The sequence below is a fragment of the Gekko japonicus genome, unplaced genomic scaffold, assembly GCF_001447785.1.
Source record: "Gekko japonicus isolate JY-2015 unplaced genomic scaffold, Gekko_japonicus_V1.1 scaffold1875, whole genome shotgun sequence".
Taxonomy (NCBI): Eukaryota; Metazoa; Chordata; class Lepidosauria; order Squamata; family Gekkonidae; genus Gekko; species Gekko japonicus.
This window is the reverse complement of record NW_015167592.1, coordinates 133508-146275: the sequence shown is the minus strand read 5'-3', so window position 1 is coordinate 146275 and position 12768 is coordinate 133508. Positions and strand designations below refer to the sequence as shown.

The window sequence follows — 12768 nt, the reverse complement described above, 5'->3', positions numbered from 1 at the left end:
TGCCCCAAACTGAGAGTTCCTCTCTATACCTTGTGGCTAATAACCATTGATGGACCTCTGCTCCATATGCTTATCTAATTCCCTCTTGAAGCTGTCCATGCTTGTAGCCGCCACCACCTCCTGTGGCAGTGAATTCCATGTGTTAATCAGTCTTTGGGTGAAGTACTTCCTTTTATCTGTTCTAACCCAACTGCTCAGCAATTTCATTGAGTGCCCATGAGGTCTTGTATTGTGAGAAAGGGAGAATAGTACTTCTTTCTCTACCTGCTCTATCCCATGCATAGTCTTGAGAACCTTGATCATGTCACCCCCTCAGCCGTCCTTTCTCCAAGCTAAAGAGGCCCAAGCGTTTTAACCTTTCTTTATAGGGAAAGTGTTCCAACCCTTTTATAGGGCTGAAGACTGCATTATTTTGATTTAACCCCTATACTTCAGAGGAAAAACGATCTGTTTTCCATGGCAAATAGCTGATTTAACCAGTAAAAACTGGAGCAGCCACACTTCATGCCACAGACTCCTCTGTGTGAAATGAGCCTCATGCCACAAGCACATCTGTATACACTGGACCTCACTTGTAATAGGTGTGTGTTAAAGTGGGATGCGATGGCTGCAGTCTGAGCTTGGCCAGAAGCCTCACGCAATTCACACCTTCAGATCACAGTTTTCTATTTGAAAAAGATGGACATCATGAAATCCACAGTTAAGTGATTCTGAGCACTTCTTTCAGTTGCACATCTTCAAAATTAGAAAAGAAAGAACCTGAATCGTCTCTACATCTTGTAATGACATACGCATTGTTTCGCCTTCTGGATATTTCAGACCACTGTTAAGATGGTTGACTCCCTCAGACATGTCTCTGATCTACAGGACCATCAATCTTTACTCTTAAAAATGACACATTAGTAGACTCAAAGAAAATGGAATGTCGTTACACTTGGGACTCAGCTAAGACACCAAATCACACTACACTTAGCCTTCTTTCATTGAAATTTGACAAAACGTCTACAACTAGAAATCACTGTTTGCAGATCATGGTTTGTGCCAGCTATGATATGTCCCCTGCAGAGGGTTACGCTCGGAGTGATCAAAATCGGCTGGTGGTCCCCAGCCCAAAGAGCATCAGACTTTCCTCAACCAGGGCCAGGGTCTTTTTGGGCCTGACTCCAGCCTGAGGGAACACTCTCCCAGGAGAGATCAGGGCCCTGTGGGATCTGGTACAATTCCGCAAGGCCTATAAAGCAGAGTTGTTCCACTGGGCCTAAGGTTGAGGGCAGTACCGGGCCCACAGCCGATAGGCTACAGCTAGTTTTGGCCACCCCTCCTTCCCATCTCTTCTTTGCTTTCCCCCCCCCTTTTAGATATCTGCATGTTGCCCCTCCATATGACTTTTACACCATCTTAAATGATATAGTAGATGTTTCATTGATTTTATCGTATTTATTGATTTTGATTGATTGTATGTTGTTTTTTGGAAGGTTTTAAAAGGTTTTAAATCGTATATGTTATAAATTGTTGTCACTCGCCCTGAGCAAAATTCGGGGATAGGATAGGATAAGATTGTCTGATGGACTGGCAAACCAGAATTAGAGCTCTGGCTTCTGAGGCCACTGCCCCTTCAGTTGGGAGTACCAAGATGGCAATCAGTCTAAACTATGGGCTACCCACTGCACATCTGCAACCTAGAACCATGCTCTAACTATGGTTAGCACACCGTGGTTCAGTGTGGTATTTACAGTGACCCTATGAATTACATTGTCCTTTTTACACAGCCACGCAATATAGGGAGACCTCACTTCTTGATTCAATATTGTGAGTTGCTTACACAGGGGGGAAACCCTCACCTTTGACAGAACTGAAGCTGGTTTCTGAAAAGTCATCACTCAGGTCGATCAGGGTCCCCTCAGACTTGCATCGTGGGAGTCCACTGGCGTTAGTGGCACGGATCCTCTGGGCTGCCATCTTGAGATCTACCAGACCATCTTCTCTACGGGAGTTGCGGCCAATGTTGTGTCATCGACATCTGGAACCCAGCTACCGGCAGTAAAAGAGAACAATTACAACAAACCCTCTCAGTGGTTATTTTCAGTTCTGCTACACAACTGACCCTGTCTTTTTGCCACAAAACTGATCACAGAACCTTATTTTATGGCCACAAATAAAATGTCCTAGCCTTGAGTAACAGGAAGACTCAATTTCAGAAGGTGGCCTTTCCCCCCTTTATTCTATACTTCACGCTCACAGACCAATAGGTCATAAGCAAGTTCAATAGTCCACATGGTGCAGAATAATACAATCCAAAAATACAGAAAATAACCAAGCAACCAGAAATACAAAGGACAAGGAATAAAATATACCATTACAGAGAAAAGTCATTAAAAACCATTGATAAAATTTTTGCCACAGCAAGAGTTACGCTCGGGTATCCGCCAGAGGCTTTGTAACGGCTTCTTGTTCGGAGACGCACCCCCACTTCCGAACACATACTGCGATTCATTTATCTCTAGCGAGTTCATGCGTCTTACAATCAATAATGGCGTGCCAGACAGTATCCGGATTCCCTGATTTGCAATCACAAAATCGTCCAGAGAAGGGAATCCCTAGGAACTCACCTGTTGACTCCCCCAACGGTAAAACATTTAATCTAGCCTTAGTGAAGAGTATTCTGTATTTAGGGGCAGTTAAGAATTTACAGCACGCAGGCATTCTGGTCTGCTGGAGAACAGCTAGATTTGAATCCTGAAGCACCTTAAGAGTCCCAAAAGATTTTCGGGATATAAGCTTTCGAGAGTTCCATCGTTACAGCCTGCGTCCGCCCTGTGTATATATATATATATGATAAAGATCAAGAAGCTGATGAGCGAAGCGTGCCGGAGATCATATCAACATAACTGTTGCTGCCATCCCTAAGTAGTAGTTTGCAACTAGCTAGCACTTTATGATATTGGACTGTTTTTAGATGATTTTATTTATGTTATAATTGTTTTTACGTTCTATCCTTTGCAAGCTGCCCTGAGCCTTCTTTGGCAGGGAGGGCGGAGTATAAGTCAAATAATTATATAAATAAACAGGGGTCACTTTCTGTGGAAGCGCACAGGAGCGGAGCTCCGGCAGTAAGGAGCCCAGGGGGCGGGCACATGCAACAAGCCCCGCACCCTGCTCCCAGCAGCCCTCAGTCAGGCCACGAGGAGCAAGAAGAAGCCAGGTAAGTTGCAGAGCGGCCCCCCCATCCCACCTTCAGGTACAAACTCTCCCTCCTCCGCGAGGGCAGATCTGCACATCCCCCCCCCCCAATAGCTAGCAATCCAAAACAGTCCAGTGGAGCCTGAGCGGTGGGTGTTGCCTTCTGACACACTTCCGGTGACATCAGGGGGTGTGGCATATGCAAATGAGTTATGCAAATTAGTTATGCTAATGAGCCCCTGCACTTCATTTTCTACGAAATGACCCCTGTAAATAAATAAAATAAGCTCTTTGGAACAGAAGCTGGATACCAACAGGGGGAAAAACAGTTTCAACAACTTGATCACATGAGTCCATTCTAAATCACTGGATCACATGGCTTCAGTTTTTCCTCATACAGAAAGGAAGACAATTCTAGGGCTGGCTACCTGACTATCAAATAAACACAAGGTCAGTCTTTCATGATGCCTGCAGCTAAAAGCAAGGAGCAAGCAAGGCTGCTATGTGTCTAGGTCTGGTCTGGACTGCTATGGGGCTAGGAGGGGGGGGAACATACCATGGCTCAGTGGTAAGGCATCACCTTGGCATTCAGAAGGTCCCAGTTTCAGTTCCCAGAATCTACAGCTAAAAGGATCAGGTGGTAGATGATGTGAAAGACCTCCGCTTGAGACCACAGACAGCCACTGCCAGACTGAGTGGAAGAGGAGGATTTATACCCCACCCTTCACTTGGAGTCTCAGAGCAGCTTACAATCCCTGATCCCTCTAAGCTGAGTTAGTGTGAGCTAGCTCACAGGTTTTTTTAGCCTCCGGCTCACACATTTTTGTCTTTGCTCAGGAAGGATGGCTGCAGAGCAAACTAATTTATGCAACAGCCAAACAGCTCACTCACAACTTTAATGCCAGTAGCTCACACAGTAGAATTTTAGCTCACAAGACTCTGCAGCTTAGAGGGAGCACTGGGCTGAGAAAGCTCTTTGAGAACAGCTCTGAGAGAATGTGTGATTGACCCAATGTCACTCCAGCAGCTGCATGTGGAAGAGTGGGGAATCTAACCCGGTTCTCCCAGATTAGAGTCCACGCTCCTAACCACTATACCAAACTGGCTCTCTACTAACCTTGATCACCCAGGGTCTGATTCAATATAAGACAGCTTCAGTTGTTAGTTGAACTCTAAAATGGAGAATAAAATGTAAGCTAACACCTACAGAGTGGCATACTCGGTTCATGGAGTATTCACCCATGGTCAAATAATAGGCAGTCAATACCTGACCAGTCAATTGACTGGCATACCAACCCTCATCCCTGTGGTCTGCGTTCTGCAGAGCAAGGTCACCTCTAAATGGGAAAGATTTCCTTTGGCCGTGGGTTGATCATTTCGATCTACAAAGGTTTTTATGAATACTTGAACTCTACAATGCCAATGAAACAAACATCCCGTCAACTGGAGATTGCAAATTAAATTTAACACTGGAGGGGAAAATTCAGAGCAGTGCATAAAATTTAAGATGCTTCCATCTCGCAGCTGCTTGCCTCCAAACCAAGCCGGTTGCCGAAGGGCTGTTTAGCCATATGGATAGACACTACTATGTATGCAAGGAAACTATTCTAGAAAAAAATGGTACCATGCTGACCGGTTTTAGGTTTAAGCGCTTGGCTGTTCGACCTGAATGCTTCCCCTCTGTAGCATTTCACCACATCTCAAACACCAGCTGGTGCTAAATGTAACTAGGCCAAACTTCTAACAAGAGTTACGGGATTCTATTAGTAATGCAACAGTAGGAGCCCTGGAGTACCAAGCATATCAGCATCCAACTACTATTTGGATTAACAAATTACACATACAAACACACAAAGTTAGATCCAAGTTCAGTAGCACCTTAGAGGAGGAGGAGAAAGAGGAAGAAGAGGAGATTGGATTTATACCCCGCCCTTCACTACCCAAAGAGGGTGGTTTACAATCTACTTCCCCTCCCCACAACAGACACCCTGTGAGGCAGGTGGGGCCGAGAGAGCTCTTTCGAGGACTGCTCTTGAGAAAACAGCTCTGAGAGAACTTGTCACTGACCCAAGGTCACACCAGCAGCTGCATGTGGAGGCGTGGGGAATCAAACCCGGTTCTCCCAGATTAGAGTCTATGCTCCTAACCACTACACCAAACTGGCCAACAAGAGCTTCAGGATATAATTTATTTTTTATTCATTTTTAAACAATCATTTACAACAATACACATTTAAAGCATGAAATGAGAGCTTCAGGATATAAACTTTCGAGAGTCCCGAAAGGAGTAGAAAAAAGTCCAGTAGCACCTTAAAGACTGACAAAATTTGATGAGCTTTCGGGAGTCACTGCTCACTTCTTTGGAAAGGAGTGTTGCCCCTGACCTGGATAGCCCAGGCAAGCCCGATCTTGTCAGATCTTGGAAGCTAAGTAGGGTCGACTCTGGCAAGTACTTGGATGGGAGACCTCCAGTGTTCCCTCTAAGCTGAGTCGGTGTGAGCTAGCTCACAGTTTCTTAGCCTCCGGCTCACACATTTTTGTCTTGGCTCAGGAAGGACGGCTCCAGAGCAAACTAATTTATGCAGTAGCCAAATCACTTGCTCACAACTTTAATGAGAGTAGCTCACAAAGTAGAATTTTCGCTCACAGGACTCCACAGCTTAGAGGGAGCATTGGAGACCTCCTTGGAATACCAGCAGTCGGGAGGACAGGGGCAGGCTTTATTCAGCCACCTCTCTGAATATCCTCCAGGCCCCCAGTAGGGGTCGGTCACCAGAGGTCGCCCCACACACAAAGAAAAAAGGAAAAGAAGGAGTGTTTACTCTTTAAAGCTTATACCCTGACACTCTTATTGGTCTCTAAGGTGCTGCTGGACGTGAACCCAATAGTTCTTCTGCAGACCAACATAATGAGGAATTTCAGACAGACGATATAATCCGGAAGAGGAACGGTTCCCAAACGGTTTCTGGTCTGTCATTTCAGACAGAACCGTTTTAGAACCAGTTCCCTACTGGAATATATTTGTAATTTCAGACACAAACGCTTCTGTCCTGTTTAGGAAACAGGGCTGAAGCGTTTTACCTGTCAACCGCTTCCAAGTAGTCTTCAGTTTCCTCTCCCGGTTCCGATGCGCTTTTCCCCCGCCGTTTTTTGCCCACGCGGGCGATCTCCAGCTTTTTTTTTGGGGGGGAACGTTAGCTTTATAGCATTATAACGCTATAATGGTATAACGGAACAGCAGTATATCAACGCTATTGGAATGCCTGGAGTGTTTTGTTATAGTGCTATAGCGCTATAAAGCAAATGTTTTTAAAAAAGCTGGAGATCACTCGCAAGGGCGAAAAATGGCGGGGGGAAAGCGGTGCAGTCTGAAATGGCAAACCGCTTCAGATCCAGCCCTTTACTGGAAGGGGAAAGCCATGTATGAAATCGCAGCCCTATACTGGTTTACTCCATGACGGATCAAAAACGGCTTCAAAACGGGTTAAAAAGGGTAATGTGAAATTCCTCAATGTTCTACCCTCTGAAACACACTAAAAGGACATTAATAGCTCAAGGTAATAGCTTGGATTCTATTCCTCGCTTCCGCCTGCACCCCTCTTCATCTATTCTGGGTGTGGCCCCTCACCACAAAGTGGGTCCCTCAAGGCTCACTGAAGAACGCTGACCTTGAGCCTACTGTTGGAGGAATGTGCTCCAAACTGAGAGTCTGCCTCTGCATTGTATGACCCACCTTGATTTTCAGTAAGAAAAGCAGACTGTAAATGACGCAAACAAACAGAGGTCACTGTGCAAATGGAAGCAAGAATTAGGATTTAAACCAGCGGGTTGATTGATCCAAGGAACTGTGGGAAAACATGTGCATGCTCATACATACACACACCACTCCTAAATTGCTCTGCTAAGACATGTAAAAGAAGTCATGTGCAGTGGATAGGACAATTCTACAGCAGCACTTCTGCCATCCCGTTGCCCAGCCAGGCAAGCATCTCAGATCAGTTTAGATTTTCTTTCTCTTTTTTGCAGAACGGATCCAGCACAAGGTGCGAAACAGTCTTGCTACAAGTGAAGACACCTTCTACATGTGGAAGGACACCTTTGGATCACACACTGTTCTAATTTTGGCTTGATCGTCAGGTCTTCCGATAACAGAGCAATACATTCTGCACTGCGGAACTGAGCCAGAAGTACTAAAAAGGCTTGCTTCCTTTAACAAAAGTTTCTATTAGGTCAGCTCATGATTATAGCGGCATTTCAGGAATAAACAAAGAAACCTGAATTAATTCCAGTATATTTCTGTTTCTTTGTTTACTCCTGAAATGGAGCTATAATCACGAGCTGACGTTACAGAAACTTCTGTTAAAGGAAGCAAGATTGTACAAGATAAAGACACGTAAAACGTGCATGAAGAACACAAAATAACAAAGTATTTGAAGAAGGCCAATTAGACTCTGCGAATATACAAAGCTGCGTCAAATGGATAAACTTGTTTAAATATACCTTTCTCCCCAAAGGGACCCCAAACAGCTTGCAACAACAGGAAAAAGATGCAGTTTAAACAAAAACAACCAGCTATATCAGTGGTGGCGAACCTATGGCACGGGTGCCAGAGGTGGCACTCAGAGCCCTCTCTGTGGGCACGCGTGCCATCGCCCCAGCCGGGCCCAGACCTTCATTAAAGTGTCAAATTCTCTGCCAAATAATTTTAAGTAAATGAAAGGTTTGGGATTGCTTTCCTTACTTTGTTTGGATCATCTTAAGTTAATGTATGAGTTGTTTTTTCTAAAGTAAAACCTCAGTATTCAGGTTAAATTGCCGTGTTGGCACTTTGCGATAAATAAGTGGGTTTTGGGTCGCAGTTTGGGCACTCGGTCTCTAAAAGGTTCGCCATCACTGAGCTATATGATGGGCTGGCGGTGGATCCATTGGGCCAACTTGTCCAAGGCCACGAGGAGCAAGCTATAGACTAAGAATGAAAGACTTAAGAGCCCTTTGGCTTCTGCCTCCAGCCACACGCAAGCTTTCTATCTGGAAACCAGAAGGTAAAACAAGAACATGGCTTAGTTGCAGAGGTCATTTCGGGGGGGAACAAGTTAATGTATCATGAGTTATTTTTTCTAAAGTAAAACCTCAGTATTCAGGTTAAATTGCCGTGTTGGCACTTTGCGATAAATAAGTGGGTTTTGGGTCGCAGTTTGGGCACTCGGTCTCTAAAAGGTTCGCCATCACTGAGCTATATGATGGGCTGGCGGTGGATCCATTGGGCCAACTTGTCCAAGGCCACGAGGAGCAAGCTATAGACTAAGAATGAAAGACTTAAGAGCCCTTTGGCTTCTGCCTCTAGCCACACTCAAGCTTTCTATCAGGAAACCAGAAGGGAAAACAAGAACATGGCTTCGTTGTTACATCGGGCAACGGTGCTCCCTCCCATCATCCCTTCCTGCTCGCAGGATGGTTAACAGCAGAAGGATGCTCTCAGGAATTTATGAAATTCTATGCAACGGTATCGATTTAGAAGAACCACAGCATCACGATGCCATTTGAGAAAAACTGCCATTCCCAACTTGAGTAATGGACTAACCCCATTCCTGCAGGCAAATCCTGAAACCACGTATGAGGCAGGAGCAAGGAGCAGCCACCAGAGGTGTTCCCGGGTGAATAGCCAAAGCCTCTCACAGGTGCCTGATCAGCCTAACAAATATTTGCAACAACATTAGAGGTGGGAAGGTCCAGAAAAACAAACAAACAAAAAATGTGTGTGTGGGGGACGGACACGTCTGGGTTTTTTTCTAAAAAACCTCTTTAGTTTTTCCAGCGGAAAAGCTGGACATTTTAGGAAGCACTAAAGCACCTAGGAAATGTTCTCTCTTTTGGAATAAGAGAAATGCTTTTAAAAACAAGGTTTCACTCATTTGAAATATATAAGAAGAAGAGATTAGATAATCCACGCGTGCACTGTAGTCATATACAACATAGTTTCAAAGGTTTGCACTTTGTTTTAAATGCAACTAATTTTGCATTTCATATGATAACAACATATGAGTTATACAGACAATTAACGTCTGCTTTGATTATCAATTGTTTCCCACGTGCCCACGTCACACTCCATAGTTTTAAGCCAAAAGCAACCTGCTTTCACTTAAAAGAACTGCAGGACATAAGCAAAATTTCAGAGAGAAAATAACAGTAACCTTGCCACACACACACACACCTTAATTCCGAAATCCAAAGTGTTGGTGGGTTACTTCTGATCAGTGAGGGACGGTCCACACAGTAATTCTGTGCTGAGTTCTCTCAGCCTCATTACTGCTTTGAAATGCCAGATTAAATGAAACAATGAACGCGCTTTTCACCAAGTCACAGTCTTGGCAGTGATTTGCAGTACCAAAAAAATTCAGATGGGGGAAGGGAGACAGAGTTCCTCCGGGGATGGGAGAAATCATGTGATCCCAAAGTTGGCTCCTGGTTTGTTAACTGAGATCAGGAGGGATCCAGCATCAGCTCTAGGTCGATACTAGACCAAAAGGTAATACAACTTTGCTACAGAAGTCAAGTCTACGAAGAAAATCAGTCCTATTAGTCACAAAGCTGGCTATGATGGATCTGAAATAATAAGAAGAGGAGAGACTGGGTGTATCCCCCGCCCTTCACTCAGAGAGAAGAAGAGAAGGAGAAACTGGATGTATCCCCGCCCTTCACTCAGAGTCTCAGAGCGGTTTACAATCTCCTTCCCTTCCCCTCCCCACAACAGACACCCTCTGAGGTAGGTAGGGCTGAGAGAGCTCTTTCCAGAACTGCTCTTGAGAGAACAGCCTCTGAAAGAACTTGTGACTGACCCAAGGTCACACCGCACTCTTAACCACTACACCAAACTGGCTCAGAATGGGCCATCCTTGACGCAGAAAATATTCCCTTATTAGCCCGAAAGCCAGCAATTAACATTTTAGTGACACTCTGGATAACACCTTAGAAGATGGCGAATGGGGTGCATGCACTAATCAGGAGTTAACAAGATAACTGGCATTAGGGACAAGGAAAAATGCAGCCTAATTTTTGGACCCGAGGCCGCTGAGGACCATCCCACCATGGGGGGAGCTTCCCCACCAAAACACATGAAGCTGCCTTATACTGACTCAGATCCTCGGCTGGTCAAAGTCAGCAGTGCCTACTCTGACTGGCCGTGGCTCTCCAAGGTCTCCAGAATGTTAGCGGGGAAAATATTTACACTCTGGCAGCGGTGACCTAAAATGACAAGTACGCCATCACAACACAAGGAAGGTGAGTCATGTTTTTATTTTTGGACTTTATTAACAGAACTCATGGAAGCGCTCAAAAACAGAAACACGTTTTAGCCTCTATCCAAATAAACCAGCACAGATTCATCGTCACGTAGCAACTGGAATGAGCTGTCCCTCCATATGAAGCCCATTCTGTGGTCTTTCATTTCCCAGGTTTATTTAGAGACATGAAGGCCGGGGGGGTGGGGTAGGGGACGGGTTTTTTCCCTATGACCTTTCCTCCATTTTTCCATTTTGGGGAGCACTGAATAAAAGTCGTTATACTGTAGACATATACAGCATTTTCAAGAACCTTTTTTTGGTTTAAATATAAATGTTTTCGCAACAATTAATATGCTATAATGGGTTTAATGATAATACATTATTAAAAGTTCAGTGTTTTCAGTGTTAATCAAGTTCAGTTTAACATCCTATGCTGACAGTCCCACCTATTGTGACTCTATGAAGAGGAGGAAGAGGAGGAAGAGGAAGAGGAGGAAGAGACTGGATTTATACCCCACCCTTCACTCGGAGTCTCAGAGCAGCTTACAATCTCCTTTCCCTTACCCTCCCCACAACAGACACCCTGTGGGGCTGAGAGAGCTCTGATGGAGAACCGCGTTCGAGAGAACAGCCCTGAGAGAACTGTGGCTTGCCCAAGGTCACCCAGCAGCTGCATGTGGAGGAGTGGGGAATCAAACCTGGTTCTCCAGATTAGAGTCTGCTGCTCTGAATCACTACACCGAACTGGCTCTCTGGTTCAAAGAACTTCTGTTCAAATAATACAATTTCTTTTGTTTACTACATAATATGCTTTCTACTTCAACTTTACATTTCTCTTACTTCTAACATGGCAAAAATTAAGGTGTGAGTGCTTTGGTAGCACAGGGTGCAGCAGTCTGCAACTCCTTCTCAAGTACTGGGTATACCGGTACTTGCAATTTTTTCCCAAGATGAAGATGCTTTTAAATTCCATAAACATGACAAATAGTACTAACCCAAGTCATAAATGATTCATTTTATGTTAACTAGGCCATAAATGATTCATTTTATGTTATCAGTAAAGCAAGTTTTACTCTTTTCTTCAAAAAAGAAAAAGGAACAGAAGGTTTTTTATTTTATTTGACTTCAAAATTTCCTGAAAGTTTTCATCTCCATACCTGTTTTACCAAGAAAATGATTATCACAGGCAGAAATTCACAGGGTTGTCTAGAAATAAAGTTACCCAATTACATGTATTTGTTGCAAGGTGAAAATGCACGGATGTGTATCTGGAGTGAGGAGATGGGCTTGCAAGGAAGACTTATAACACAAAAAAGGGGGGCAGCTTTTATGTTTTTTCAGAATGTTATTAGGCAGGATGTTAAAAAAAAAAAAGCACGATGCTTCTCTTTGTTATAAGTTCCTTTCCAGATTTATTTTTCTTCTCCAGGATAAGGGGTAGTTACAACCCCTCTCCATGCTAAGTTCTTCTGTTTGCAAGGAGTTTTGTTTTATGGGCTACACCCCTGTTTTATGTTCAGTCACCATGTCCAGTTGCATATGTTGATTACACTGCCACAGCCGATTTTCAATTGTACTATTGGTTCTACGCACTACGAGCTTTTGCAAAGCTTCAAAGTGTGTCACCACTTGTTGAACAAGAGACATGTGCAAGGCAAAGTTTCCACGGCAGCATCTTGACCAGCAAGTACGGTCGGGTCAGATACCAAACAAATTAAGAGACCACAGAACAAAAATGTTATGTTGCAAAGTCACTAGCCAGAACAAGGCACTAACTGTATTACAAATTATTTGGACGAATTAAGAGCTCTAAAGCACTTTTCCCAAGGCCCAATTGTTATCAAATGACAACTTCATACACAGAAACAAGGCCATCTGTTTTGAGACCCTAAGGTTATAGATCTGAGTCTAAGAATGCAGATAACAATATTATTATTCATGATTTCCTAGTCACCTATGACTCATTATTAGGTTCATAATAGCGTGTTTTCAGGAAAACCTAGTTATTTTTGCTTATCCAAGCCTGCAGCTGGTGACTATCTGAACAGTAATATGTGAATTTCCTGCCAGATAGAGGGTCAGGTCTCCCTAATCATTAGTGAGAAAAGCAAGGAACCCACAAAGAAGATTTACTTTCCTCGCTTTTTACATATCTCTTCAGGCCAATCAGACCGAAGAAGAAAGAACTATAGCTCAGTGACTAGCACACACTTTTAGAGATCTGAATGTCTGGGGGGGGGGGTTGCCAGAAAAAATAGGGGGGAAATGTGGCTTATTTTCGGGGGGGGGGGGGTTTTTCCCCCCCCATT

General features: G+C 44.1%; 1 protein-coding gene across 1 annotated transcript in view; it reads right to left on the bottom strand.

Annotated features, from left to right (window-relative positions):
• The window catches only part of SH3BP4 (SH3-domain binding protein 4), a 70834-nt gene that overhangs the window by 33546 nt on the left and 24520 nt on the right, over positions 1-12768 (bottom strand). The window contains exon 2 of the mRNA XM_015413946.1: positions 1842-2031. Coding sequence (XP_015269432.1) covers positions 1842-1959 — 118 coding nt within the window. The 5' untranslated portion in view covers positions 1960-2031. The remainder of the gene's footprint in view (positions 1-1841; positions 2032-12768) is intronic.